Genomic DNA, 27,306 nt, shown 5'->3' on the forward strand with positions numbered 1-27,306 from the left:
AGCAAGACCTCTGCTTCAAGGTCAGCCGGTATTGATCCAGTGGGACAACATCACGGCAGTCGCCCACGTAAACAGACAGGGCGGCACAAGAAGCAGGAGGGAAATGGCAGAAACTGCAAGGATTCTTCGCTGGGCGAAAAATCATGTGATAACACTCTCAGCAGTGTTTATTCCGGGAGTGGAAAACTGGGAAGCAGACTTCCTCAGCAGGCATGACCTCCACCCGGGAGAGTGGGGACTTCATCGGGAAGTCTTCCACATGATTGTAAACCGTTGTGAAAAACCAAAGGTGGACATGATGGCGTCCCGCCTGAACAAAAAACTAGATATTGCGCCAGGTCAAGGGACCCTCAGGCAATAGCGGTGGACGCTCTGGTAACACTGTGGATGTACCAGTCAGAGTATGTGTTCCCTCCTATGCCTCTCATACAAAAAGTACTGAGAATCATAAGAGGGAGATGAGTAAGAATGATAATCGTGGTTCCGGATTGGCCAAGAAGGACTTGGTACCCGAAACTTCAAGAGATGTTCACGGAAGACCCGTGGCCTCTACCTTTAAGAAAGGACCTGCTCCAGCAGGGGCCTTGTCTGTTCCAAGACTTACCGCGGCCGCGTTTGACGGCATGGCGATTGAACGCCGGATCCTGAAAGGGCATTCCAGATGAAGTCATCCCTACCCTGGTCGAAGACAGGAAGGATGTAACCGCAAAACATTTTCACCGCATTTGGCGAAGATATGTTGCGTGGTGTGGGGCCAAGAAGGCCCCTACAGAGGAATTCCAACTGGGTCGTTTCCTACATTTCCTGAAAACAGGACTGTCTATGGGCCTAAAATTAGGGTCCATTAAGGTTCAAATTTCGGCCCTGTCGAATTTCTTCCAGAAAGAACTGGCTTTAGTGCCTGACGTTCAGATGTTTGTAAAAGGGGTACTGCATATACAGCCTCCTTTTGTGCCCCAGTGGCACCTTGGGATCTCAATGTTGTTTTGAGTTTCCTAAAGTCACATTGGTTTGAACCACTCACCACTGTGGACTTAAAATATCTCACATGGAAGGTGACGATGCTATTAGCCCTGGCTTCAGCCAGGCGTATGTCAGAATTGGCGGCTTTATCATATATAAAGCCCTTACTTAATTTTTCATTCTGACAGGGCAGAATTGAGGACTCGTCCTCAATTTCTCCTTAAGGTGTTTTCTGTTTTTCACATGAACCAACCTATTGTGGTACCTGCGGGTACTAGGGACTTGGAGGACTCCAAGTTACTTGACGTTGTCAGGGCCCTGAAAAATATGTTTCCAGAAAGGCTGGAGTCAGAAAATCTGACTCGCTGTTTAGCCTGTATGCACCCAACAAGATGGGTGCTCCTGCTTCTAAGCAGACGATTGCTCGCTGGATTTGTAATACAATTCAGTTTACACATTCTGTGGCAGGCCTGCCACAGCCAAAATCGGTAAAAGCCCATTCCAAAAGGAAGGGGGCTCATCTTGGGCGACTGCCCGAGGGGTCTCGGCTTTACAACTTTGCTGAGAAGTTACTTGGTCAGGGGAAAACACGTTTGCTAAATTCTACAAATTTGATACCCTGGCTGAGGAGGACATGGAGTTCTCTCATTCGGTGCTGCAGGGTCATCCGCACTCTCCCGCCCGTTTGGGAGCTTTGGTATAATCCCCATGGTCCTGACGGAGTCCCCAGCATCCACTAGGACGTCAGAGAAAATAAGATTTTACTTACCGATAAATCTATTTCTCGTAGTCCGTAGTGGATGCTGGGCGCCCATCCCAAGTGCGGATTGTCTGCAATACTTGTACATAGTTATTGTTACAAAAATCGGGTTATTCTTGTTGTGAGCCATCTTTTCAGAGGCTCCTTCGTTGTTATCATACTGTTAACTGGGTTCAGATCACAGGTTGTACGGTGTGATTGGTGTGGCTGGTATGAGTCTTACCCGGGATTCAATATCCTTCCTTATTATGCACGCTCGTCCGGGCACAGTATCCTAACTGAGGCTTGGAGGAGGGTCATAGGGGGAGGAGCCAGTGCACACCACCTGATCCTAAAGCTTTTATTATTGTGCCCTGTCTCCTGCGGAGCCGCTATATCCCCATGGTCCTGACGGAGTCCCCAGCATCCACTACGGACTACGAGAAATAGATTTATCGGTAAGTAAAATCTTATTTTCCCAACAACCCATAAAAAGATTTGCAAAACTGGGCGCAAAAATCGTGCCCATAGCGGTGCCGCACTGTTGTAGGTAAAACTGATCCAAGAACTTAAAATAATTATGATGGAGAATAAAATACATGATGTCACAAATACAATCTTTGTGGTTCGCTGTTAATGTGGTGTCATTATCCAGATATTCTTTGCAGGCTGTTACTCCTCATGCTCAATACACGTGTAGAGCGATTGAACGTCTATTGTAACCCACATGTATGAATCCTTCCACTCAATATCTTTTAGAAGGTTCAATATTGACGTATCTTTGAGGTATAATGGGAGATCCTTTACATATGGTTTTAAAAAGACATCAGCGTATTCGGACAAATTAGATGTGAGTCTATGCCCGCCACAATTGGTCTTCCGGGCGGGTTGTCTAAGCTCTTATGAATTTTCGGTAGGAAATAAAAAATGGGGTAGTGGGGTCTGATCTCATTAAAAATTGGTACTCATCTTTAGTAATGATACCTGTCCTTAGACCATGTAATAAAAGTGTCCTTAATTCTTCGATATAGTCATCCTTTGGGTCTTTTGTTAGTTTTTTGAAAGATACTTCATCTGATAGCAGTCTTTCTGCCTCTGCGATGTATTTATCCCGATCCATGATGACCAGCTGGTCGCGAGTAACCTCACCGCTGACCGCAAAGTTCCCACCATTGAAGATAATGGAGCGGCATTGTGATGTGCCGTCTGACAGCTCAGAGGCGCACAGCCAATCAGGAGAGTGCCACAACGTGGCGCTCCCTGATTGGCTGAAGGGACCCTCTGTGACAGGAGTCACGGGTGGTCCCGGCATTCGGGGAAAGGTGTCCCATGTGTAAACATGGGACCCCTTTCAGTGCGTGGTCTGGGTAAATGCTGTTTGTTTTTTTGCCAAGTACGTGGATTACAAAACAGAAGAGGACAGATCTACACTGGATTTTGGTGAGTATAATTTTATTTTCAGGTACACCGTGGATTCTACTTGGAGAAGTGGACCGAACCTCGTGTGACCATAGGTAAGTATGTATGTATGTTGGTGTGCATGTATGTAATAAAGTTTTACTTTCATGGTGTCTGTGTACTGTTTTTATTTGGGTATTTTTTTTGCAGTAGAACTACAGGTACCAGCGGGCCCGTTTCCCCCCGCATGCTGGTACTTGTGGTTCTCCAAGTACCAGCTTGCGGGGAGGCTAGTTGGGACTTGTAGTTCTGCTACAAAAAAAAAAACATTACTCTTTTATTTGACACAAGGCTATCAGCCCCCCATCCGCAGCCCTTGGATGGGGGGGACAGCCTCGGGCTTTACCCCTGGCCCTTGGGTGGCTGGAGGGGGGGGATCCCTTGATTTTAAAGGGTCCCCACTCCTCCAGGGTACCCCGGCCAGGGGTGACTAGTTGGGGATTTAATGCCACGGCCGCAGGGACCGGTATAAAAGTGTCCCCCGGCTGTGGCATTATCTCTCCAGCTAGTGGAGCCCGGTGCTGGTGTTAAAAATACGGGGTACCCCTACGCTTTTTGTCCCCCGTATTTTTTGCACCAGGACCGGACGCAGAGCCCGGTGCTGGTTGTAAAAATACGGGGGATCCCCTGTCAATTTTTCCACGTATTTTTACAACCAGGACCGGCTCGAAGAGCCCGAGGCTGGTTATGCTTAAGAGGAGGGACCCCACGCAATTTTTTTCTGGGTTTTTTAAACACTTGTGCCGTCCAAAAAGTCGAATCCAGGACGCACACTATCCGTCAATTGGTCCGTTTTTCGACAGCGGGACTGTCGAATCCGTTTTTTATTGAATATGTCGAATTCGGGTCCCGGCGGGAGGGTATGTGACTGTCGAATTGTGTTGAATTTAAAAACGGTCGAATTCCAGCCGGAATTCGACCGCAATTGCATATACCCCTATATATCCATAATTATGTAATGTCCGCAGTTCTATATCTCTATTTTTTAAAGTGTGCACAAAAGCATTATTTTTCATCATAACCTTTTTAGTCATCTTTCTTATTTGCATCCTTTAGCTAATTTATGATAAATTAGACTAGATGTTTATAAACAATGACATGTTCCTGATACTCTCATTTACCCTTTTTTTATATATTGACTCGTTACCATGGACACCGGGGTATCTGACAAGTATGTATGTCAGATGAACTACTAGAAAATGGCTGCGACAATCTGGGGATGTATGGACATAATCACACTGAAAATGGCAACTGCCGTATGGACATAACCAAGCCTGGTTTATCCCCCCGTGAACTGCAGCTACCAATAACAAGTAATGGACACAAGTGCAGAGGACCATCTGGAAGTACAGAATCGCCGCGGACACATGCGCAATAAGAACCGGAAGTGGGGCGGAAGTGGTGCGTCGCGTCCGCCGTCACCGGAAGAGGGGCGGAAATTTCGCCTTTTCACTGTTTAATAACTTTTAAAGTGTTTTTAACCTTGTGTATACACTCGTTTTTGTATTAAGTCCCTAGTAACCTGCTATTCATTAACTTACACATTTGAGCAGTTTTGAAGCATATACCATGTAATTGCATAACATGACTCTCTGTGATGTCATAACCCTCCCACTAAGAACTATGGCTATAAAAGGAAATACAGTCTCATTCTGTCCCTACCCCTTGAAGAAGTCTCATCAGACTAAACGCGTTGGGTGACCTGTACCTACCTCATTCAAAGATAAGGAAAATTTTATTTGTTCTTACTGTAGTATATATTCATTTAGTGCTTTTAGTTCAGTTGTGTATATATTGTTGTCCCTATTTTTTTATGTGTCTCTTTTTTTATGTGTCTCTTTTATGTTCATTTTTATGGTAATAAATAGCTTTTTAACATCATTTTAACTTGCAATTTTTAATCTATTGACACCGTGGTCGCTACTTATCCCTCATCCCCTCCTTTTTCATATATATATATATATATATATATATATATGTATGTATGTATGTATAGACACGCATACATATATATGGGATGTAGTTATGTGACCGGCTCCCTGAATCCCGACCAATTAACAGCCCGACAGTCGGCATGCCACCTGACCAGGGCTATTCCCACTCATGGATATCCACAACACCCATAGAGTGGGAATAGAACATGTAGCGAGTGCAGCAAGCCACCGAGCTTATATACATATTTACAGTGTATATGTCTGTGTGTATGTGTGTGTGTATATATATGTGTGTGTGTGTGTGTGTGTGTGTATATTTCTCTAACGTCCTTGAGGATGCTGGGACTCCGTAAGGACCATGGGGAATAGACGGGCTCCGCAGGAGATAGGGCACTTTAAGAAAGCTTTGGATTCTGGGTGTGCACTGGCTCCTCCCTCTATGACCCTCCTCCAGACCTCAGTTTTACACTGTGCCCAGAGCAAGATGGGTGCACTGCAGAGAGCTCTCCAGAGTTCTCTGCCTAGAAGCATTTTTGTTTGGATTTTTCTTTCTACTTTTTACTACTTTTTCACAGGGAGCACTGCTGGCAACAGGCTCCCTGCATCGAGGGACTAAGGAGAGAGGAGCAGACCTTCTTGTCAAAGATGGGCTCTGCTTCCTCGGCTACTGGACACCATTAGCTCCAGAGGGGGTGAACGCAGGTTCTTACTGGGCGTCCACCCCCGGAGCCGCGCCGCCGTTCTCCTCACAGAGCCAGAAGTCAGAAGACGTCCCAGGCGGCAGAAGCCTTCAGCTTCACTGAGGTAACGCACAGCACTGCAGCTGTGCGTCATTGCTCCCATATACCTCACACACTCCGGTCACTGTAAGGGTGCAGGGCGCAGGGGTGGGCGCCCTGGCAGCAATATAAACCTATGCATGGCAAAAAGACTATATACATGTACAAGTGGGCTCTGTACATGTATATAAAAGAGCCCCCGCCATATTTTCCTAAGTTTGAGCGGGACAGAAGCCCACCGCCGAGGGGGCGGGGCTTCTCCCTCAGCACTCACCAGCGTAATTTTCTCTCCACAGCACTGCTGAGAGGAAGCTCCCCGGACTCTCCCCTGCTTACACACGGTGAAAGGGTGCTTAAAAGAGAGGGGGGGGGGGCACATAATTGGCGGTTTACATATTACACAGCGCTGCTGGGGAAAAACATTTCGTGTTGGTCTCCAGGGTTGTTTTGCTGGGGTGTGTGCTGGCATACTCTCTCTCTGTCTCTCCAAAGGGCCTTGAAAGGGATACTGTCTTCAGAAAAGGGGTTCCCTGTGTGTGTGAAGTGTGTCGGTACGCGTGTGTCGACATGTTTGACGAGGAAGGCTCGCTTACTGTGGAGGGGGGAGTGTTTGAATGTCAGGTCGCCGTCGGCAACGCCGACACCGGAATGGGTGGATATGCTGAACGTCTTGAATGCAAATTTCAATCTATTGCATAAAAGGTTAGACAATGCAGAAGCTAGGGATCAGTCAGGTACCCAGTCCATGCCTGTCCCTGGGGCGCCAGGCCCGTCGGGGTCTCAGAAGCGTACCATATCCCAGATCGATGACACAGATACCGACACAGATTCTGACTCTAGTGTCGACTATGAAGATGCAAAATTACAGCCGAAGGTGGCAAAAGGTATTCGGTACATGATTATGGCCATTAAAGAGGTTTTTCATATTACTGAGGAACCCCCTGACCCTGACACGAGGGTACACATGTATAAAGAGAAAAAGCCTGAAGTCACTTTTCCATCATCATTTGAGTTAAGTGAATTGTGCGAAAAGGCTTGGGACGCTCCAGATAGGAGACCACAAGTTCCCAAAAGGATTCTTATGGCGTATCCTTTTCCACAAACTGATAGGATACCCTGGGAATCTTCACCAAAAGTGGACAAGGCGCTGACACGCTTGTCCAAAAAGGTGGCACTGCCTTCTCAGGATACGGCTTCCCTCAAGGAACCGGCTGATCGCAGGCAGGAAATTACCTTGAAGCACATTTACACTCACTCCGGCACTATTGCTAGACCGGCTATGGCGTCGGCCTGGGTTTGTAGTGCAGTTGTGGCATGGGCAGATTCCTTATCTACGGAGATTGACACCTTAGATAGGGATGCCATTCAAATGACCATAGAGCATATCAGAGATGCTGCCTTGTATATGAGAGATGCTCAGAGAGACATTTGTTTATTAAGCTCCAGAATAAATGCTATGTCTATTTCTGCTAGGCGACTCCTGTGGACCCGGCAGTGGACGGGGGATGCCGATTCTAAGCGGCACATGGAGTCCTTGCCGTACAAGGAGGAGGAGTTGTTTGGAGACGGCCTCTCGGACCTTGTCTCTACGGCTACGGCTGGTAAGTCGAATTTCTTACCTTATGTCCCCCCGCGGCATACTAAGAAGACACCTCATTATCAAATGCAGTCCTTTCGTTCCAATAAAAACAAGAAGGTGCGGGGATCGTCCTTTGTTACCAGAGGAAAAGGCAGGGGAAAGAAGCTGCACACAGCTAGTTCCCAAGAGCAGAAGTCCTCCCCTGCGTCTGCAAAGTCCACCGCATGACGCTGGGGCTTCCCAGGGGGAGGCAGATCTGGTGGGGGCTCGTCTTCGGTTTTTCAGCCACGTCTGGGTTCAATCGCAGGTGGATCCCTGGGCAATAGAGATTGTTGCTCAGGGATACAGGCTAGAATTCGAAGACTTGCCTCCTCGCCGGTTTTTAAAATCGGCTCTGCCGACTTCCCCGTCAGAGAGGAAGTCAGTGTTGACAGCAATCCAAAAATTGTATGTTCAACAGGTGATTGTCACAGTTCCTCATCTCCAGCAGGGAGGGGGATATTATTCAACCCTGTTTGTGGTCCCGAAACCGGACGGTTCAGTCAGGCCCATTTTAAACCTGAAATCTCTGAACTTGTACTTGAAAAGGTTCAAGTTCAAAATGGAATCACTCCGGGCGGTCATCGCCAGCCTGGAGGGGGGGGGACTGGATGGTGTCCCTGGACATAAAGGATGCATACCTTCATGTTCCGATATTCCCCCCTCATCAGGCATTCCTGAGATTTGCAGTGCGGGACTGTCACTACCAATTTCAGACGTTGCCGTTTGGGCTTTCCACGGACCCGAGGATTTTCACCAAGGTAATGGCGGAAATGATGGTGCTCCTGCGCAGGCGGGGGGTCACAATTATCCCATACTTGGACGATCTCCTTATAAAGGCGAGATCTCGGGAGAAGTTGCTGGACAGCGTGTCTCTGTCCATGAAGACGTTGCAGCTACACGGCTGGATTCTCAATATACCGAAGTCCCAGCTAGTTCCTACAACGCGTCTGACCTTTCTGGGCCTGATCCTAGACACAGACCAGAAACAGGTTTTTCTTCCGATCGAAAAGGTTCAGGAACTCATGACCATGGTCAGGAACCTATTGAAACCAAAGAAGGTTTTAGTGCATCAGTGCACGCGGGTGTTGGGGAAAAAGGTGGCTTCATACGAGGCCATCCCTTTCGGCAGATTCCATGCGAGGACTTTTCAATGGGACCTCTTGGACAAGTGGTCCGGGTCCCATTTACAAATGCATCAAAGGATCACCCTGTCTCCCAGGACCAGGGTATCTCTCCTGTGGTGGCTGAACAGTGCTCACCTTCTAGAGGGTCGCAGGTTCGGCATTCAGGACTTGGTCCTCGTAACCACGGGCGCAAGCCTCCGAGGCTGGGGAGCAGTGACACTGGGAAGAAATTTCCAAGGTCTCTGGTCAAGCCTAGAGTCTTGTCTCCACATCAACGTCCTGGAGTTGAGGGCCATATACAACGCCCTGCGTCAAGCGGAGGAATTGCTTCGGAGAAAACCGGTTCTGATTCAGTCAGACAATGTCACGGCAGTGGCTCATATAAACCGCCAAGGCGGAACAAGGAGCAGAGTGGCCATGGCAGAAGCGACCAGGATTCTACGCTGGGCGGAAGGCCATGTAAGCGCGCTGTCAGCGGTGTTCATCCCGGGGGTGGACAACTGGGAGATGGACTTCCTCAGCAGGCACGACCTGCATCTGGGGGAGTGGGGACTTCATCAAGAAGTCTTTGCACAGATCGCGGATCTGTGGGGCCTGCCTCAAATAGACATGATGGCGTCCCGTCTCAACAAAAAGCTAAAGCGGTATTGCGCCAGGTCAAGGGACCCTCAGGCGGTAGAGGTAGACGCTCTGGTGACACCTTGGGTATTCAGATCGGTCTATGTGTTTCCTCCTCTTCCTCTCATACCCAAGGTGTTGAGAATTGTAAGAATAAGCAGGGTCAGAACAATCCTCATTGTTCCAGATTGGCCACGGAGGACTTGGTATCCGGAACTACAAGAATTACTCACAGAAGATCCGTGGCCTCTTCCTCTAAGGCAGGACCTGCTGCAGCAGGGGCCCTGTCTGTTCCAAGACTTACCGCGGCTGCGTTTGACGGCATGGCGGTTGAACGCCGGATCCTAGCGGAAAAAGGAATTCCGGAGGAAGTCATTCCTACCCTGATCAAGGCTAGGAAAGATGTGACGTTGAAACATTATCACCGTATATGGCGGAAATATGTTTCTTGGTGTGAGGCCAGAGCTGCTCCTACGGAGGAGTTCCATTTGGGCCATCTACTTCACTTCCTTCAAACAGGAGTGACCTTGGGCCTAAAATTAGGGTCCATAAAGGTCCAGATTTCGGCCTTATCCATTTTCTTTCAAAGAGAATTAGCCTCTCTTCCTGAGGTACAGACTTTTGTGAAGGGGTGCTGCATATTCAGCCTCCCTTTGTGCCTCCGGTGGCGCCTTGGGATCTTAACGTGGTGTTACGTTTCCTCAAGTCACCTTGGTTTGAACCACTTAAAACTGTGGCGTTGAAATACCTCACGTGGAAAGTGGTCATGTTGTTGGCGTTAGCTTCGGCGAGACGTGTTTCAGATTTGGCGGCTTTATCGCATAAAAGCCCATACTTGGTTTTTCACGTGGATAGGGCAGAGTTGAGGACTCGTCCTCACTTTCTGCCAAAAGTGGTCTCATCTTTTCATGTGAACCAACCTATTGTCGTGCCTGTGGCTACAAGGGAGTTGGAGGATTCTGAGTCCCTGGATGTAGTCAGGGCTTTGAAGATTTATGTGACCAGAACGGCTCGGATCAGGAAGACTGAAGCTTTGTTTGTTCTGTATGCGGCCAACAAGGTTGGCGGCCCTGCTTCAAAGCAGACTATTGCTCGCTGGATCTGTAACACGATTCAGCAGGCGCATTCTACTGCAGGATTGCCGTTACCGAAATCGGTTAAGGCCCACTCCACTAGGAAAGTGGGCTCTTCTTGGGCGGCTGCCCGAGGGGTCTCGGCATTACAGTTGTGCCGAGCAGCTACTTGGTCGGGGACAAACACCTTTGCGAAGTTCTATAAGTTTGATACCCTGGCTGAGGACGACCTCCTGTTTGCTCAATCGGTGCTGCAGAGTCATCCGCACTCTCCCGCCTGTTTGGGAGCTTTGGTATAATCCCCATGGTCCTTACGGAGTCCCAGCATCCTCAAGGACGTTAGAGAAAATAAGATTTTACTTACCGGTAAATCTATTTCTCGTAGTCAGTAGAGGATGCTGGGCGCCCGTCCCAAGTGCGGACTTCTTCTGCAAGACTTGTATATAGTTATTGCTTACATAAGGGTTATGTTATAGTTTTCGGTGATACCGTGGCTATGTTGTTGTTCATACTGTTAACTGGGTAAGTTTATCACAAGTTATACGGTGTGATTGGTGTGGCTGGTATGAATCTCGCCCTTAGATTTACAAAAATCCTTCCTCGTACTGTCCATCTCCTCTGGGCACAGTTTCCCTAACTGAGGTCTGGAGGAGGGTCATAGAGGGAGGAGCCAGTGCACACCCAGAATCCAAAGCTTTCTTAAAGTGCCCTATCTCCTGCGGAGCCCGTCTATTCCCCATGGTCCTTACGGAGTCCCAGCATCCTCTACGGACTACGAGAAATAGATTTACCGGTAAGTAAAATCTTATTTTATATATATATATATATATATATATATATATAATGTATATATATATATATATATATGTGTGTGTGTATGTATATATTTATATTATAGAAAGAGATATAAAAGATATAAAAATATATTTTTAGATTCACATTTGCATTGGCTAATAATGTTAAATTACAATTTTCTTTCCATATTTATATGAGATACTTAAAGACCGATTACCTTTTTATAGTAAAATGATAGGTGAGAGATGCATTGTCTTAATGTTACATATATTTGTACTTTGTTATATATTTCAATTTCAAAATACTTTGTGTTAACTACGATAGGTTTTCTCATCTTCCATTACTGGTAATTTTTTGTAACTTTTGTTTATACTGTAAAAGCTCTGGCAATTTTAATATTCATTACAAGAGAAATAATGCAAAGTATTTTGTAATCCTCCAGGCAAAGAGTTACTCTCCACGATCAAAACGTTTCAGTTATTCTAAACACACATTTCAGCCAAAAGATTATCTTCAACTCAAGCGAGGGCACAGAAAATAAATTATGCAGTTCGAGTACAATGTCAGTAATAAAAAGAATGGTGCCATTATCTTTAGAGTTTAAAATGAACATTGGCGGCCTCAGTTGTGAATTGGAATGCGAAGGCCAGCAAAAGGTGAGTCTTATGTAGTGTTGCATGTTAATTACATAATGCAGACGTCTTCAAAGCAAGTATAATGTTGTTCTTTTCCTCGCTTATATCATCATCTCCTTCGCACTGCCATCAAGAGCACCAAACCTTTGGATTTGGCTGCCCTGCTGCTCATTTGCTTATAATGAATGCTACTGCTGCAGAAATGTATACAGAGCCGGCTCTACCATTACGCAGCTGTAGGCAGCTGCCTATGGTGTCCCTGAGTCTGCTTATCATAAAATTAAGGATGCCTTTGAAAGAGACATACTTGTTGTACTTAATGCAGTTGTTAAATGCACTTTCACCTGATGTGTTGCGAAGTGGGTGTTGCTGGTGGTTTTGCGTAGGGTGCTGAGAAACCTTGCACTGGACATGGATGTATAGACTTGTCCATGTCCTGAATGTTTTGCACTGTAAGTCACTTTTTTCTTGTTTTTCTTTTTCATATTGTTTGTAAATTCTGTAGGGCGCTGTGGACCCCTTGTGGCGACCTATAAGTAAAGGGTAATAATATTGTAAAGTATTTTCTCTTACGTCCTAGAGGATGCTGGGGTCCACATTAGTAATGTGGGGTATAGACGGGTCCACTAGGAGCCATTGGCACTTTAAGAGTTTGAGAGTGTGGGCTGGCTCCTCCCTCTGTGCCCCTCCTACCAGAACCAGTTTAGAAAATGTGCCCGAAGGAGCCGGTCATCGCTAGGGGAGCTCCATAGGAGTTCTTTTAGTTTTATTATTTTATTTAGAGTTAAGGCACAGGGAGGCTGCTAGCAACAGCCTCCCTGCTTCAAGGGACTAAGGAGGGGGAAGTAGTGTCTGCCCTGTGGGGTCTGAGCCACTATCTCCGCTGACAGGACACTGAGCTCCTGAGGGGATCGAACGTTCCCCGCCACAGTGGATCGCTCACCCCGGCAGCATGCCGCCACCCCCTTACAGAGCCAGAAGATGGTGAGATATGGCGGCACAATGGTAGGAGCGCAGCTCTGTGCAGCTGCGCTCCGGGATGGCTCAGCGGCACACAGTGTTGGCGCTATGAGGGGTGTCCTGAGCCAGCGTCTTAATACCCTGCACTGGTCACAGACTCTAACCGGAGACAGAATCCCCAGAATAGCGTCACAATCCTCCGTACTCAGACGCTAACAGGGGACGGAATCCCCAGCCTAGCGACGGAATCAGGCAGTATAAAGAATTTGTGCGGGCAGACACGCCAACTTGCAGGGGCGAAGCTTCTAAGAGCGGACCCAGCTGCATTCAGCGCCATTTTCATACCTGCAGTTCCTTTACACAGACGCTGACCGAGCTGTCCCTCCAAGCAACTCCAGCTATCCTGTGCGGTACCAGGGGGTTGTAGAAGGGGGGAGGAGGTGGTGAATTAGTTCTGTGTAACCTGTTACAGTACACAGTGGGTGCTGGTAAGGGTTGTCCTTTATTTAAACAGTGCTGTGTGTGGGTTGTCTCCAAACTCTGTGTCTCTCTAGCCATTCTCAGGGGGGAAACACTGTCTAACCTCCCCTGTGTGTGTGTGTGTGGAGTGTTTGGGGTCTCCAGTTAGCTATGTCCAGGGACTCTGTGTTATATGCAGCTGAGGATATGTCCTCTCAGGATGATATCATTCCATGTAATCAGGATTGCACTGTTTTAGCACAGATACCAGCAAGGGAGCCTGAATGGTTATCCTCTATCAAATCTATGATTTCTCAGATTTCTACTAGGGTTGCACAGAATGAATCTGCAACTCAGGTTCTACAGAATTCTATGGCAGTTTGGTCCAGTTCTTTTACCACAGGACCCCCCTCGGTAGGTTCCCAAAAACGTGCTCTTGCCCAGATTATGCAAGACGACTGTGATACGGCAGGCGGTGATGGGGATATGCTCAGGGGGGCTGCATCTCTTGCTAAAGGGGTGCAGTTGATGATAGAGGCTATTAGGGATGTGTTGAATATTGCTGATACAACACCTGAGCAGGTTGTGGGGGCTTACTTCACTGACAATAAGAAAGCCTCGCTAACCTTCCCTGTGTCCAAAGAATTAAATGCTATTTTTGAAAAAGCATGGGAAAACCCGGAGAAAAAATTCCAGATCCCTAGGAAGGTTCTGGTTGCTTTCCCCTTCCCTGAGAATGATAGAAAGAAATGGGAAAACCCACCTTTAGTGGACGCATCTGTTTCCAGACTTTCGAAAAAAGTGGTTTTACCGGTTCCAGGCTCTACCGCCTTAAAGGAGCCGGCTGATCGCAGAGTTGATACTACGCTCAAATCCATATACACGGCCTCAGGGGCGATACTGCCTCCTACTATTACCTGTGCATGGATTTCCAAAGCTATAGTAAAGTGGTCAGGCACATTACTTGAGGATTTGGATACAATGGACAAAAGTGACATTGAATTATTTTTACGTAAAATTCAGGATTCTACAGGATTTATGGTGTAATCCATGAAAGACCTGGGTTCAATGGCTGCAGGAATTTCTTCCATGTCTGTCTCAGCTTGTCGAGGACTGTGGCTGCGCCAGTGGTCTGCCGACGCGGAATACAGGTGAGGAGTGGAGACCCTACCCTACACAGTTAAGGCTCTCTTTGGGGAAGCGATGAATGCGTGGCTCTCCACATCTACAGCGGGTAAGTCACCTCTTCTTCCCTCAGCTGCACCTGCTACGAGGAAACCTTTTTCTTCAGCTACATCACAGTCCTTTCGGGTTGCTAAAACAAGAAAGGCCAAACGGTCAAACACCTTCTTTAGAGGAGGTCGACCAAAATCCAAGAAACCTGCTGCTGCGGGTTCCCGGGAACAGAAGCCTGCTTCAGGTACGCCAAAATCCTCAGCATGACGGTGGACCACGCAACCTGGAGGTAGGGCCGGTGGAGGCGAGACTCAGTCATTTCAGTCACGTCTGGGTGTCGTCCGGCCTGGATCCCTGGGTACAAGATATTGTGTCCCAGGGGTACCGGCTGGAATTTCAAGATCTCCCTCCTCACCTGTTCTTCAAATCAGGCTTGCCAGCTCTGCCGACAGACAGGGCTACCCTACAGGGAGCCATCCTGAAGTTGGTGGAGGCACAGGTTATTGTATCAGTTCCTCCCCAGATGCAAAACAAGGGTTACTATTCGAACCTTTCGTGGTACCAAAACCGAATGGTTCGGTCAGGCCCATTTTGAACTTAAAATCACTAAACCCCTTTCTGAGGAAGTTCAAGTTCAAAATGGAGTCTCTAAGGGCGGTGATATCAGGTCTGGAGGAGGGGGAATTCCATTTCATCAAAGTCCTTGGATGTTGTAAGGTCTCTGAAAATCTATGTGAAGAGGACTGCTCGTCACGGAAAATCGGACTCTCTGTTTGTCCTGTATGATCCCAAGAAATTTGGGTGTCCTGCTTCTAAGCAGATGATCTCTTGCTGGATCAGGTTCACTATCCAGCATGTGTATTCTACGGCAGGCCTGCCGTATCCTATGTCTGTTAAGGCCCACTCTACTCGTAAGGTGGGTTCTTCCTGGATGGCTGCCCGGGGTGTCTCGGCTTTACAACTATGCCGAGCGGCTACTTGGTCGGGGTCGAACACGTTCGCAAAGTTCTACAAGTTCGATACTTTGGCGTCTGAGGACCTGAAGTTTGGTCAATCAGTTCTGCAGGAGCCTCCGCGCTCTCCCTCCCGCTCTGGGAGCTTTGGTACAACCCCATGGTACTAATGTGGACCCCAGCATCCTCTAGGACGTAAGAGAAAATAGGATTTGAATTACCTACCGGTTAATCCTTTTCTCGTAGTCCGTAGAGGATGCTGGGCGCCCGCCCAGCGCTTCCTGATTCTGCAGTGGTTACTTAGTTCAGTACTGCTTAGTTCTTGGTAAGTACTGTTTCGTTACTTGGTAAGTACTATTGCTGATGTTTCAAGCTAGTTAGCTTGGTTTGCCTTGTGTTTGAGCTGGTATCAATCTCGCCACTCGCCAAGATGTCCGTCTCCTCTGGTACAGTTTCTAGACTGAGTCTGGTAGAGGCATAGAGGGAGGAGCCAGCCTACACTCTCAAACTCTTTAAGTGCCAATGACTCCTAGTGAACCCATCTATACCCCATAGTACTAATGTGGACCCCAGTATCCTCTACGGACAACGAGAAAAGGATTTACCGGTAGGTAATTAAAATCCTATTATTATTTCAGTTTCAGAAACTGCATGCGGAATCTCCTTATTGGTAATGGGAACTGTATCTTCTACATGGTCTTTTCTCTGGAAATGGTTTCAGCTGAATTTTTTTTCATTCTTCTCAAACACAATGGACAGTGTCACATTGAGAGGGGCTGGGGGGGGGGGGGGGGGGGAGGGTTGTCCCTGGGTCCCCAGGTCCCCACGTCCAACACCAGGAGTGGAGTAGTCTTCCCCCTCCCATTAACTGGATGTGTTTTGTGTACAGCAGTCTGTCGTCTCATTGGATACTGCCTTGAAATCCTGCTAGACATTGCCTCCGGCTTCTGATGCTCCGCGATCGCTGGACGGGTAGCGTGTGTATGTGTAACACGTGGGTGGGTAGCGGGGAAGAGTGTGTCTTGGGGGGCTCAGGGGTCTTTGTCAGCTATTGCAGTTGTGCGGCCCTCACAACTTCATTGCCCCTCGGCCTCCATCAGCCTTAATCCGGCCCTGCAAATGCTTGAGCATTTTCTTAGTGATGGGCCTAATTATCCTGCTTTAAGCACCAAGCTGCTGATGCAGATTTGGATTGGTATTGGCCATATGTACTCTGCGCCAAGATAAAAATCGTATCTGTGCCCAGATTTAGAGTTGTACAAACCTTACGGTGTGCCTACCGCCTATAATTGCACTTGGTTTCCTGCTAGTCCTCACCAGTGTATGCTCATACCAGCCCTATACTAGGTTAAAAATACGCCTGGAAATATATATATATTACGCCTAAACTCCCCTTTATCCTACAGTTACACCTCTTGAGTCATAAGTGTAGATACCATTAAATGGGTTTGACTCTGCTATTTCACATGGTGGGTTCTGAGAATGCTCTGTGATGACATACAGAAGATACACTCTTCCAACGGGCGTGCGGTCAGCACTGCATCTGCCCCTCAAACCTGGAATTGAGTCTTTGGTGCTACTTACATACTGTATCTAGTTACAGATGTGTCTTCATACAACATGCATCTCCTGTCGGCGCGCCAGGTCCAGTGAGACTACTAGCATTGTGCAACTTTTTTCCTTTTCTTTTTGCCAAAAATGCATCTTAGTTGCAACGCTATGCTAATAGTATGGATCAGGAGACTGTGCTGATTAATTTGTATATCTGTGTCTCTTAATCTATATGCAAAGTTCTACACTGTAGCAGCCGCTGCTTTTGTACACGTTCTGTTGTGCTGAATATACACATTCAGTCACACACTATATACAAGTGTCAGCAATCAGCACAGTCTCTTGCGCCTATGATGCATTTTCAGCAAAATAAAGATGCCCTGCACTAGTAGAGTTGCACGGAACCCAGCGGTTCAATCACGCTAGGCTTCCCACGTTGTGTGGTTTATGGAGGCTTAGATGTATGAGGACACATCTGTATGTACCACTCCTTTTGATATGGTTTCCTGTAATGATCCTGTTTTTGTATACATTCAGGATATCCATTTTAAATGTATGCATAATAGAAAATGTAAGTTAGTTAGCACTTTATAGTGTCAGGGGAGTTACAGTACCTGGGGTGCTCTATGTTTTTATAAAGCTTTAGGGTAGAAACATGACTGAATTGGCATTGGCACACTCTGACACCAATTACCAGTGAGCTGCTTTTTAATAAATACTGGTACAAGCTACAAAATGATAACAAAATGAATAAGCTATTTATAATATGTTGAAACTAAAGCTTATTGATTATTAATTGTCCTTTCTGGTCAATTTTGTTTACACTGAATCCATTTTTTTTAAATGCATGTGTTTTTAAAAAAAAAATTCAGGAAATATCACTTTCTTACCATAAATAATTAAATCTTGCCTTTCCAGTGAATAATTTGTTTGAATTTGATTTGCCAGGTTTCAAGCTACTGTGTTACTAATCAAAGTCCAGTAAGTGATAGAGGCAAGAAAATCACATCAAGCGTCATTATTAATGACTCTCTTCTGGATGTGGTGGAAACCCAGAGAGCTGCAGGGGGAAAAGTCTGCATCCGTGTGGTTGTTCAGCGTGTATACTACCTTACTGCGCGGGATGGGCCTGATTGTCTTCTGCGAAGGAGCACTAAGACTATTTCTGACCCTAGTGCAAACTTAGACAAGCCAGAAGTCAGGTGAGTACAACAGAAAATTATCAGATGTGTGAAATAGTTTGTGTTCCATTTTATAACAAGACTACAGTCTATATCAGCCTGGTGTAAGATGAGAGCTCCTTTAGCATCATCTGCTACCCTGTCCGTAGTGACACTTGAACTCCGCTAGCCAACCTTTTGCTTTTTTAAGTAATTTCCAGAGGTTTTCCAAATGTTCCACATACGGTTAACTTATATTTCCTTGGTTCAGATTGCAGGCAGTATATCAAAAAAGATATGGCAAATGTTCAAGATTTTCTCACTTAAATATGTACTTAAATTCCTGAACATCACAGGAGCATCTCTTGTAGTGAGTTAGCATGCACAGAACAAAGTAGAGAAGGCTTTCATGGATCATCGACTGGGCTTCAGCTATGCTGAATGGCACAGATTGTGCCTCTCACAAACTAACTCCAATCATTTTTTTTTTGGCAGGGTATTAACCTCTTCACATTTCAAAGACATTAGCTGATTGGCTAGTTACACGCAAACTGTAGGCTGTACATGCTTCTTTGTCCTTTTGCACATACATGTTTTAACTAAAACCACAATAAGGTTTTGATTTTCCTATTATTTACCACCAATGGAAGTTTTCATTAAGTTTGGTTTTAATGTATATTACAGTTGGTTGAAATGTATGGTTTATTAAGTAAATTACATTCAAATTATGTCTGTACTCAAGGTAACTCTTTGTACATTTTTCAATCCATTCATTTTTTTATTTATTTATAAATCTTTTCTAAGCGGCTACGCCAAACTGTCCACTTCTAACTTATTATTCTATTATAATTATCCGTTCTAAAGCACTCTGCTGTCCAGGGAATGTTTAACCACGGACCTTGGTTGCTTTACCAGTGTGGATGATGGTCTAAGGGTTTTTTTTTAGTACGGATTGCAGATTCTGCTAAAAAGCAGAATCTGCAATCTTTTATTTTGCATGCTGGGGGCCACCCATCGCACGCAGGACAGGGCCACCCAGCATGCAGAATGGCCTGCCTAGCTGCTGCGACCGCAATTGAATTGCCTCATCATAATTTGCTGAGACCAGTGTCGGACTGTGGCATGTAGGGTCCACCTGGGAATGGAGTAGTAAGGGCCCAAGCTAAGGGGTGTCTTCAGCCACCTGAGGAGGTGTGGCTAACCATTAGAGTGGATATAGTCATCCTAAAAAGAACAGCACCCCTTTATAAGGTAGGGAAGAGTGGTGTGTCAGGATTGCCTTCTTTGATTTGTAACAGGGCTAATCTTTTTTCCATAGAAACAAACCAAGCTTCCAAGTTCATCTTTGCTCTACCAAGTACTGACCCTCTAGTAAAGTAACAATTTATAATTTGAGTGCATAGTCTTGATCCTGACCTCTAGAGCAGAGGGTGGACCCTCAGTCAGTAGGGCCACCCCTGTACACCTAGGGGCCAGTCTGACCCTGCCTGAAACTCTCGTCATCACACATTCCCCCACGCCCTTGTCACTTGGTAGTAGGTGGGAAGCGGGATGATGGCTCCAGTGTTCCAGAAGTCTGTTGGACATTTCGTTGTAGTAGGTATCTTGTTCTTATCCAAAGCTTCAATTATTATTTTACTGTTTATCACATCGTCACCCCTTCTGGGCAGATCCTAGCAAAAGCTGCTTTTCTACGTTTTAATTTTATTCTGTATTGTCATGGTTTTGATACTGTTGCAAATAAAGAGATTTAAGGGTTAAAAAAGGATGCTAATATGGAGGTTAGATATTCTTATATTTATAATACTAGCAGTGCCTACCCATCGTTGGAGAGTGATTAATTTTATTGAGTGATGCCGAGTGATTGTTAATTTTATTCAATGATACAGTACATTATTTCTATCCCATTTATTTAGTTCACTCGTCTGTCTTAAGGTGTGTACACACGGATCGATATGGCTCAGCGATTTTGACTATATAGTCAAAATCGCTAAGAAAGTTAGTGCATATCGCTCCGTGTGTACACAGCGAGCGATAGTGATGCACTTCCGCGCCAGGTCACTATCGTTGGGAAAGATAGACTGTGCAGGCAAGTCAATTTTGAGTAGGTCGCTTGAAAAGTAAAAGCATCCCCCTATTTAAATGAGTTAGTCAAAATCGCCCACAGCCAAAGTCGCTTGCACAGATAGTCAAAATCGCTGGTAAAGATAGTCAAAATCTCCTGCTGCCAGTTCAAGGTAAATCGCTGATAGTCAAAATCGCTCCGTGTGTACAGTATGCACCATTAAGATCTTCTGTAGCTGTAGTAAACTTTATTTTTATTTTCTTATGGTTTACCAATTTCTTCAGTCTGAAACTACCTTGTTGCAAACCACATTGCATGTCTTATTACTGTCATCAGTGATGAGTACAGTTGATTGGGGGCATTACCGATACAGAGAGACCCACGTATAATTGAAAATGTAAAAAAACTGCAAGTTCACATTGACTATAGTAAAGGACTAGCCTTGCATATATTGGGGGTAAATCAGACTTGATCGCTACTGTGCGTTTTCGAACAGCGGGCGTTCAGATCCGAACTGCACATACACCGCAATACGCAGGCGCGACTGACAGCTACAAAGGGTTTGTGCAAAGGATCCATACGCACGGGCGTTCGCAAGGAGATTGACAGGAAGAGGGCGTTTATGGGTGTCAGCTGGCCATTTTCAGGTGAGTGTCTGGAAAATCGCAGGCATGCCAAAGCGTTTGAAGGGAGGGTGTCTGACGTCATTTCCGGCCACGAACAGCCTGATGTGATCGCAGCGGCTGAGTAAGTCCTGGGCTGCGCAGAGACTGCACAAAATCAGTTTGTGCAGCTCTGCAACACATGCGTTTGCACACTTGCACAGCTCAAATACACTCCCCCAGTAAGCGACAACTATCTGATCGCAGGATAGCAAAAATCGCTGCCTAGTCATTACAAAGCATATTCTAGCATGTTATTTGCTGTGATGTGAATGAGATGCATTTTACAGGGAAAAATGCACAATAAGATGTCCGGCGTAAGTAAGCGTGCTCACAACTAGGCGCGACTAGAAGGTCTATTTAATGTGACTCCAACGATGTAGGAGGACACATCTGTATCTCTCTCTAAATGCATTTCAGGACATCTTAGCAGCCCTTTAATGCCTTTTAAGTACTCCTATTCACAGTGTTGGCATTGCTTGCCTCCCTGCTGCTCTCTCTACAGCTGCCGGGTAACATTTATATGGGCCAGCTTCCCCAGTGGCTGCAAGAAGGGGGGTCCATCTGAGATCGGCGGCGGCGGGAAGATTATCTTCCCAAAGCTGCCCAGTGAGTGTTACTGACTTGTCGCATCAGATGCAACCATGTCAAGTAAAGGCCAGCCTGATATGGTCGCATATGATGCGGCCATTCCAGGCAAGTGGTCAATACTGAAGAGATTTTGAGCCTACATAAGAGGTGCATGCACTTGCATGCGTAGGTGCGAATTCACTATAATGCCTCTGACGCTGTCTTGTGCCCACTGGCTTTGTCTCACATCTGCGACTCGCGTAAATATGCGTGAACACCTATGATGGTTCTATTGCTAGACTGACTATAACAGTTCAAAATTCCTGTCATCGTTTGCTCTTTACAATTTTTGGTAGGCACAATAAATTTTGCCTTACTAATAAAACATAACAAAATAGAAAGCCAAGTTTCAGGCCTGAAAAAAAAATTACTAGAAGAAAACATGCTGATTTTTCATTTTTAACTGAATTTGTTTGTTTTTACACCAACACCCGTGTTGGAGATATTACTTCAATTCTAAAATTCTTATTCCAACAGATGAGACAAAATTTTAAATTCCACAGCTTTTTTATTGCTTTTATTTACTGCTTGATTACTACGTGTACGCCAGACAAGTGCAATCTCAACACATTATAGTAGAAGTTAAGTCTGTATTATGTTCTATTAAGTACATAAGTAATGTTATCTCTTCTAATTACCACCGTAAGTGAACTGCAGGTAGCAGTAGATTTTATCTTATGTTTACAATAATTTTTACAAAAAATGTTTACTCCTAATTATTCAAGCTTCCACAATTTTGCTTTGATTGTATTATAGTTCTAAAGCTAGCCATACACCTAAAGATTTATTGTCCGATCTGGCTGGTTGGAACAAAAGTCTGGTAATGGATGGGACAATTGACCATTTGCTCCCAAACACTGAAAAACAGACAAAAATGGTCAGACAAATTGGTTAAATCCCTTTGATTTAACCAATTTGTCTGAACAACTGTCAGTTGTCAGTTTTCCGGCATTTCTGATCAAATGGACAATTGTCATTTGCTCCCATCTATTACCAGATTTGCTTTCCAACCAGCCAGATCGGACAATAAATCTTTAGGTCTATAGGCTGCTTAATATCTGCAAATAATGTCTGTATACACAGTAAATTGTGATTTGTTTATTATCAGGATTAATAGACCTATTTGTTAAAATATTTTACAGATTTTAGAAGACAGCTCAGATTTCAGTGCTCTATTTAAATGCATTCTTGCTTTTATTTGGTTATGTGACTTCTGTTATGCTTGCTATTTACATTATGGTATACATTATACATTATCCTATATGAAGTGCCGTAGCTAAAAGAAGCCATACTTTGGGATAGTGTCATCTGTTCATCTGTATATGACGTGTCTATAAATTCTTTGTCTAAGTGGTCAAATTGCCAGAAGCAGAAACAGTTATTTGATGTTATAATGTAGTATAGGATGCATTTTGCTCATCTTTGGCAAAATACAGTATGAGACAAGCTTTGTCCACTGGTTAACTAACCATTGTCTGTTTGTCCAATAGTATATTCGCGTGCATATTGAGTTGAGTTACTGTTGGAATATGGCTATGTGAATGGGTCACATCTGCTGTTGCTTGATCCTTAGTTAAATACAGATGTTCCTACTGTATATGTATTGATTCTGAGTTTATATAGTTCTCTCTAAGTTGAAGAAGATGGTGCAATGCCACATCAAACCATATACTAGGTGGCACTGTTAGCCACATTGCATTTCTATATAATTTTATTTTTAACGTATTACACATTTGTGAATGGACACTGACAGCAAATAGATCAATAATAAGATTTTGTCGATGTCGGTACTTTGTAGGTCTACCATGTGCAGTGATTACTGCACACACCCTTCTTGGCAAACTATCCACAAGTTCATGGACAACAGCAGACATTTGCCATTCTGCCTTAAGTGCAGAGACCGACTGCGACACCGAAGAAGGTCGAGTTGGTCTAGAACGCACCTGTCACTCTAATTTGTCCCAGAGGTTCTCAGTGGGGTTAAGACCTGGGCTCTGAGCTGGCCAATCCACCCGGGTTACTGAATTTCCTGCATGCTATTTCAGCGTCCCCTGGAAACGTGACATCGTCCAGCCTACGATGATCCCCTATTCAAATGTGGTAAGCTCCTTCCAGCAAGCCATTTTTGTTAGTAAATGATCGATCAGTGCCCGTCTACCTGTTTTATACCTTCACAAACACGTGTCTGCTGCAGGAGAACACCATTCGCTTGCGCTGTCATGCTCAGTAGGTAAATTATGGATAAATCTGAATGCATGTTGGACGCAATGCCTATGTTCACGTGTTATGGTATTTTTTAGAGACGGAGTATGCATCTAAATTCCAAAGAAGTTAAATATGTGTCCTCTTCTATCTTGCCTCAATGTGCCATGTAGCGGATTATGCCCGGCGTGAGTAAGCTGACAGGTCTATGCAATGCCATTCTCATTGGGCATCTTTTTTTGCACTGAACCTTTGGCTTTGGCCGCCCTGCTGCTTATTTGGGTGCTGTGATTACTGCAGTAGCAATGTTTATAAACCTTTCCACATTCTGCAATGTTTTGTACGTAATGTCACTTTTTTTTGTTTTGTATATACAGTTGTGCTCATAAGTTTACATACCCTAGCAGAATTTGTGAATTTCTGGCCATTTGTCAGAGAATATGAATGATAACTCACAAACTTTTCTTTCACTCATGGTTAGTGGTTGGATGAAGCCATTTATTGTCAAACAACTGTGTTTACTCTTTTTAAATCATAATGACAACAGAAACTACCCAAATGACCCTGATCAAAAGTTTACATACCCCAGTTCTTAATACCGTGTATTGCTCCCTTTAGCATCAATGACAGCTTGAAGTCGTTTGAGGTAGTTGTGGATGAGGCTCTTTATTTTCTCAGATGGTAAAGCTGCCCATTCTTCTTGGCAAAAAGCCTCCAGTTTTTTGAGATCTCCCCAGAGTGGCTCAATGATATTGAGGTCAGGAGACTGAGATGGCCACTCCAGAACCTTCACTTTATTCTGCTGTAGCCAATGACAGGTCGACTTGGCCTTGTGTTTTGGATCATTGTCATGTTGGAACGTCCAAGTACGTCCCATGCGCAGCTTCCGGGCTGATGAGTGCAAATTTTCCTCCAGTATTTTCTGATAACATGCTGCATTCATCTTGCCATCAATTTTGGCCAAGTTTCCAGTGCCTTTGTAGCTCACACATCCCCAAAACATCAGCGATCCACCTCTGTGTTTCACAGTAGGAATGGTGTACCTTTCATCATAGGCCTTGTTGACTCCTCTCCAAATGTAACGTTTATGATTGTTCGCCAAAAAGTTAAATTTTGGTCTCATCACTCCAAATTACTTTGTTCCAGAAGTTTTGAGGCTTGTCTCTGTGCTGTTTGGAGTATTGTAAGCGGGATGTTTTGTGGCATTTGCGTAGTAATGGCTTTCTTCTGGCGACTCGACCATGCAGCCCATTTTTCTTCAAATGCCTCCTTATTGTGCATCTTGAAACAACCACACCACTTTTTTTCCCGAGAGTCATGTATTTCAGCTGAAGTTATTTTTGGATTTTTCTTTGCATCCCGAACAATTTTCCTGGCAGTTGTGGCTGAAATTTTTGTTGGTCTACCTGACCGTAATTTGGTTTCCACAGAATCCCTCATTTTCCACTTCTTAATTAGAGTTTGAACACTGCTGATTGGAATTCTCAATGGCTTGGATATCTTTTTATATCCCTTTCCTGTTTTATACAGTTCAATTACCTTTTCCCGCAGATCCTTTGACAATTCTTTTGCTTTCCCTAAGTCTCAGAATCCAGACATGTCAATGCAGCACTGGATGAAAGATGCAAGGGTCTTTCAGGAATCCAGAAACTCACTGACCTTTTATACACACACACTGATTACAAGCAAACAGATCACAGGTGAGGATGGTTACCTTTAGTAGCCATTCAAACCCGTTTGTGTCAACTTGTGTGCATGTTATCAGGCCAAAATCTCCAGGGTATGTAAACTTTTGATCGGGGTCATTTGGGTAGTTTCTGTTGTCATTATGATTTAAAGAGTAAACACAGTTGTTTGACAATAAATGGCTTCATCCAACCACTAACCATGAGTGAAAGAAAAGTTTGTGAGTAATCATTCATATTCTCTGACAAATGGCCAGAAAATCACAAATGCTGCTAGGGTATGTAAACTTATGAGCACAACTGTATGTGTATTTAGTCTAGGGTTCTGCAGGCCCCTTGTAGCGGCATATAAATAAGGGATTATGATGATATTATTATAATTAACAGTTTCTTATATAGCGCAGCATATTCCATTGTACTTTACACTTGGAAACAACAGTGATGGAACAAAACTGGGTAATAACAGACAGATATAGAGGTAGGAAGGCCCTGCTCGCAAGCTTACAATCTATAGGGAAATTGGCATTGGTATACAAGGATAGGTGCTATCTATTGCGTAGTTGTCCACTAGATTGCAAGGGTTCTTGGTGGGTTGCATGATATCACATCACAGCAATGATGAACCAGGGTCAGGATGAAGGGAAAGTGAAGAAAGAGAAAATATGTGGAGGACATGCTGGGAATAGCCCTGGCGCAGCTGTTGTCATTCTCGGCGGTCAGGATCCCGGCGTCTGTATTCTGACCGCCGGGATCCCGACCGCCGGTATATTAACTACATCCCATTCCAAACATCTTGGAGTACTAACCACAGATCTACTGTGGATGTGGGCTTGCTCAAAACCTTCTGTCTCTTCATGTAATCCCAGACAGACTCGATGTTGTTGAGATTAGGGCTCTGTGGGGGCCATATCATCACTTCCAAGGCTCTTTGTTCTTTATGCTGAATATAGTTCTTAAAGACATTGGCTGTATGTTTGGGGTTGTTATCTTGCTGCAGAATTAAGTTGGAGTTAATCAGATGCCTCCCTGATGGTAATGCATGATGGGTAAGTACCTGCATGTATTTCTTAGCATTGAAGTACAAAGAAACGGGCAATGTTGAGGACCCTAGAGGCAGTGTTCGGCCAATGAAAGTAATGGGCCCTATACACTTAGCGATTACACTGAAAGATATGAACGAGATATCGTTCATATCTTGCAGTGTGTACGCACCAACGATGAACGATGCGCGGCCCTGTGCTTGTTCATAGATGGTGCTGGGTTGTTTATACATGCATGCCAATATGGACAACCTCATCCATATTAGCATGCAGAGCTATGGGGGGTGTCATCCGTCTGCAGTATCGGCCGTCGGGCACCTAGGCGGCAAATCCGCCAGTGTGTAGGGCCCTTTAGTACATCAGAAGAAAGACGCATCATGCTTACTTCCTTCGAAAATTGGAAGATGTCCAGCACTGCCATCAGCTCATAACTGGCAGAAACCAGTGGGTCCATCAACTGTTCGGAGAAGTCTGCCCCAGAAGTGGCTTCATAGAAGAATTGCATCCAAAAAGCCACACCTTCAACGTGGAAACCGGGCCAAGTGACTCTACTACAGTATGCACGAAACATAAGAACTGGGGAGCAGAAAAAGGCAGCAGGTGCTCTGGACTGATAAGTCAAAATTTGAAATATTTGGCTATACCAGAAGGCAGTTTTTTCTCCGAAGGGCTGGAGAGTGGCACAATAATGAGTGTCCGCAGGCAACAGTAAAGCATGGTAGAGGTTCCTTGCAAGTTTGGGGCTGCATTTCAGCAAATGGGGATTTGATCAGGATTAATGGTGTCATCTATGCCAAGAAATACAGGCAGGTATTTATCCATCATGCAGTACCATCAGGGAGGTGTCTGATTGGCTCAAAATTTATTCTGCAGCAGGACAACAACACCAAACAGCCAATGGGTATGCTGGCATTCAGACTACAGACAGCGGCATCCCGACGTGTAGGATCCTATACCTGGTAGGTAAGTAGTCTAACTCTAAAGTATTTACTTTTAATGTCTTATGTTCTTATGTCTGTATTAT

The 27,306-nt window shown here is 45.1% G+C and overlaps 1 protein-coding gene across 7 annotated transcripts in view; it reads left to right on the forward strand.

Moving 5' to 3' along the window:
• SPIDR (scaffold protein involved in DNA repair) overlaps positions 1–27,306 on the forward strand; it is a 1,299,263-nt gene that overhangs the window by 812,896 nt on the left and 459,061 nt on the right. For all 7 annotated transcript variants that reach the window (XM_063923689.1, XM_063923686.1, XM_063923690.1 and 4 more), the window contains 2 exons: positions 11,547–11,760; positions 17,787–18,040. In XM_063923689.1, coding sequence (XP_063779759.1) covers positions 11,547–11,760; positions 17,787–18,040 — 468 coding nt within the window. The remainder of the gene's footprint in view (positions 1–11,546; positions 11,761–17,786; positions 18,041–27,306) is intronic.

This window comes from Pseudophryne corroboree, chromosome 5, assembly GCF_028390025.1.
Source record: "Pseudophryne corroboree isolate aPseCor3 chromosome 5, aPseCor3.hap2, whole genome shotgun sequence".
NCBI lineage: Eukaryota > Metazoa > Chordata > Amphibia > Anura > Myobatrachidae > Pseudophryne > Pseudophryne corroboree.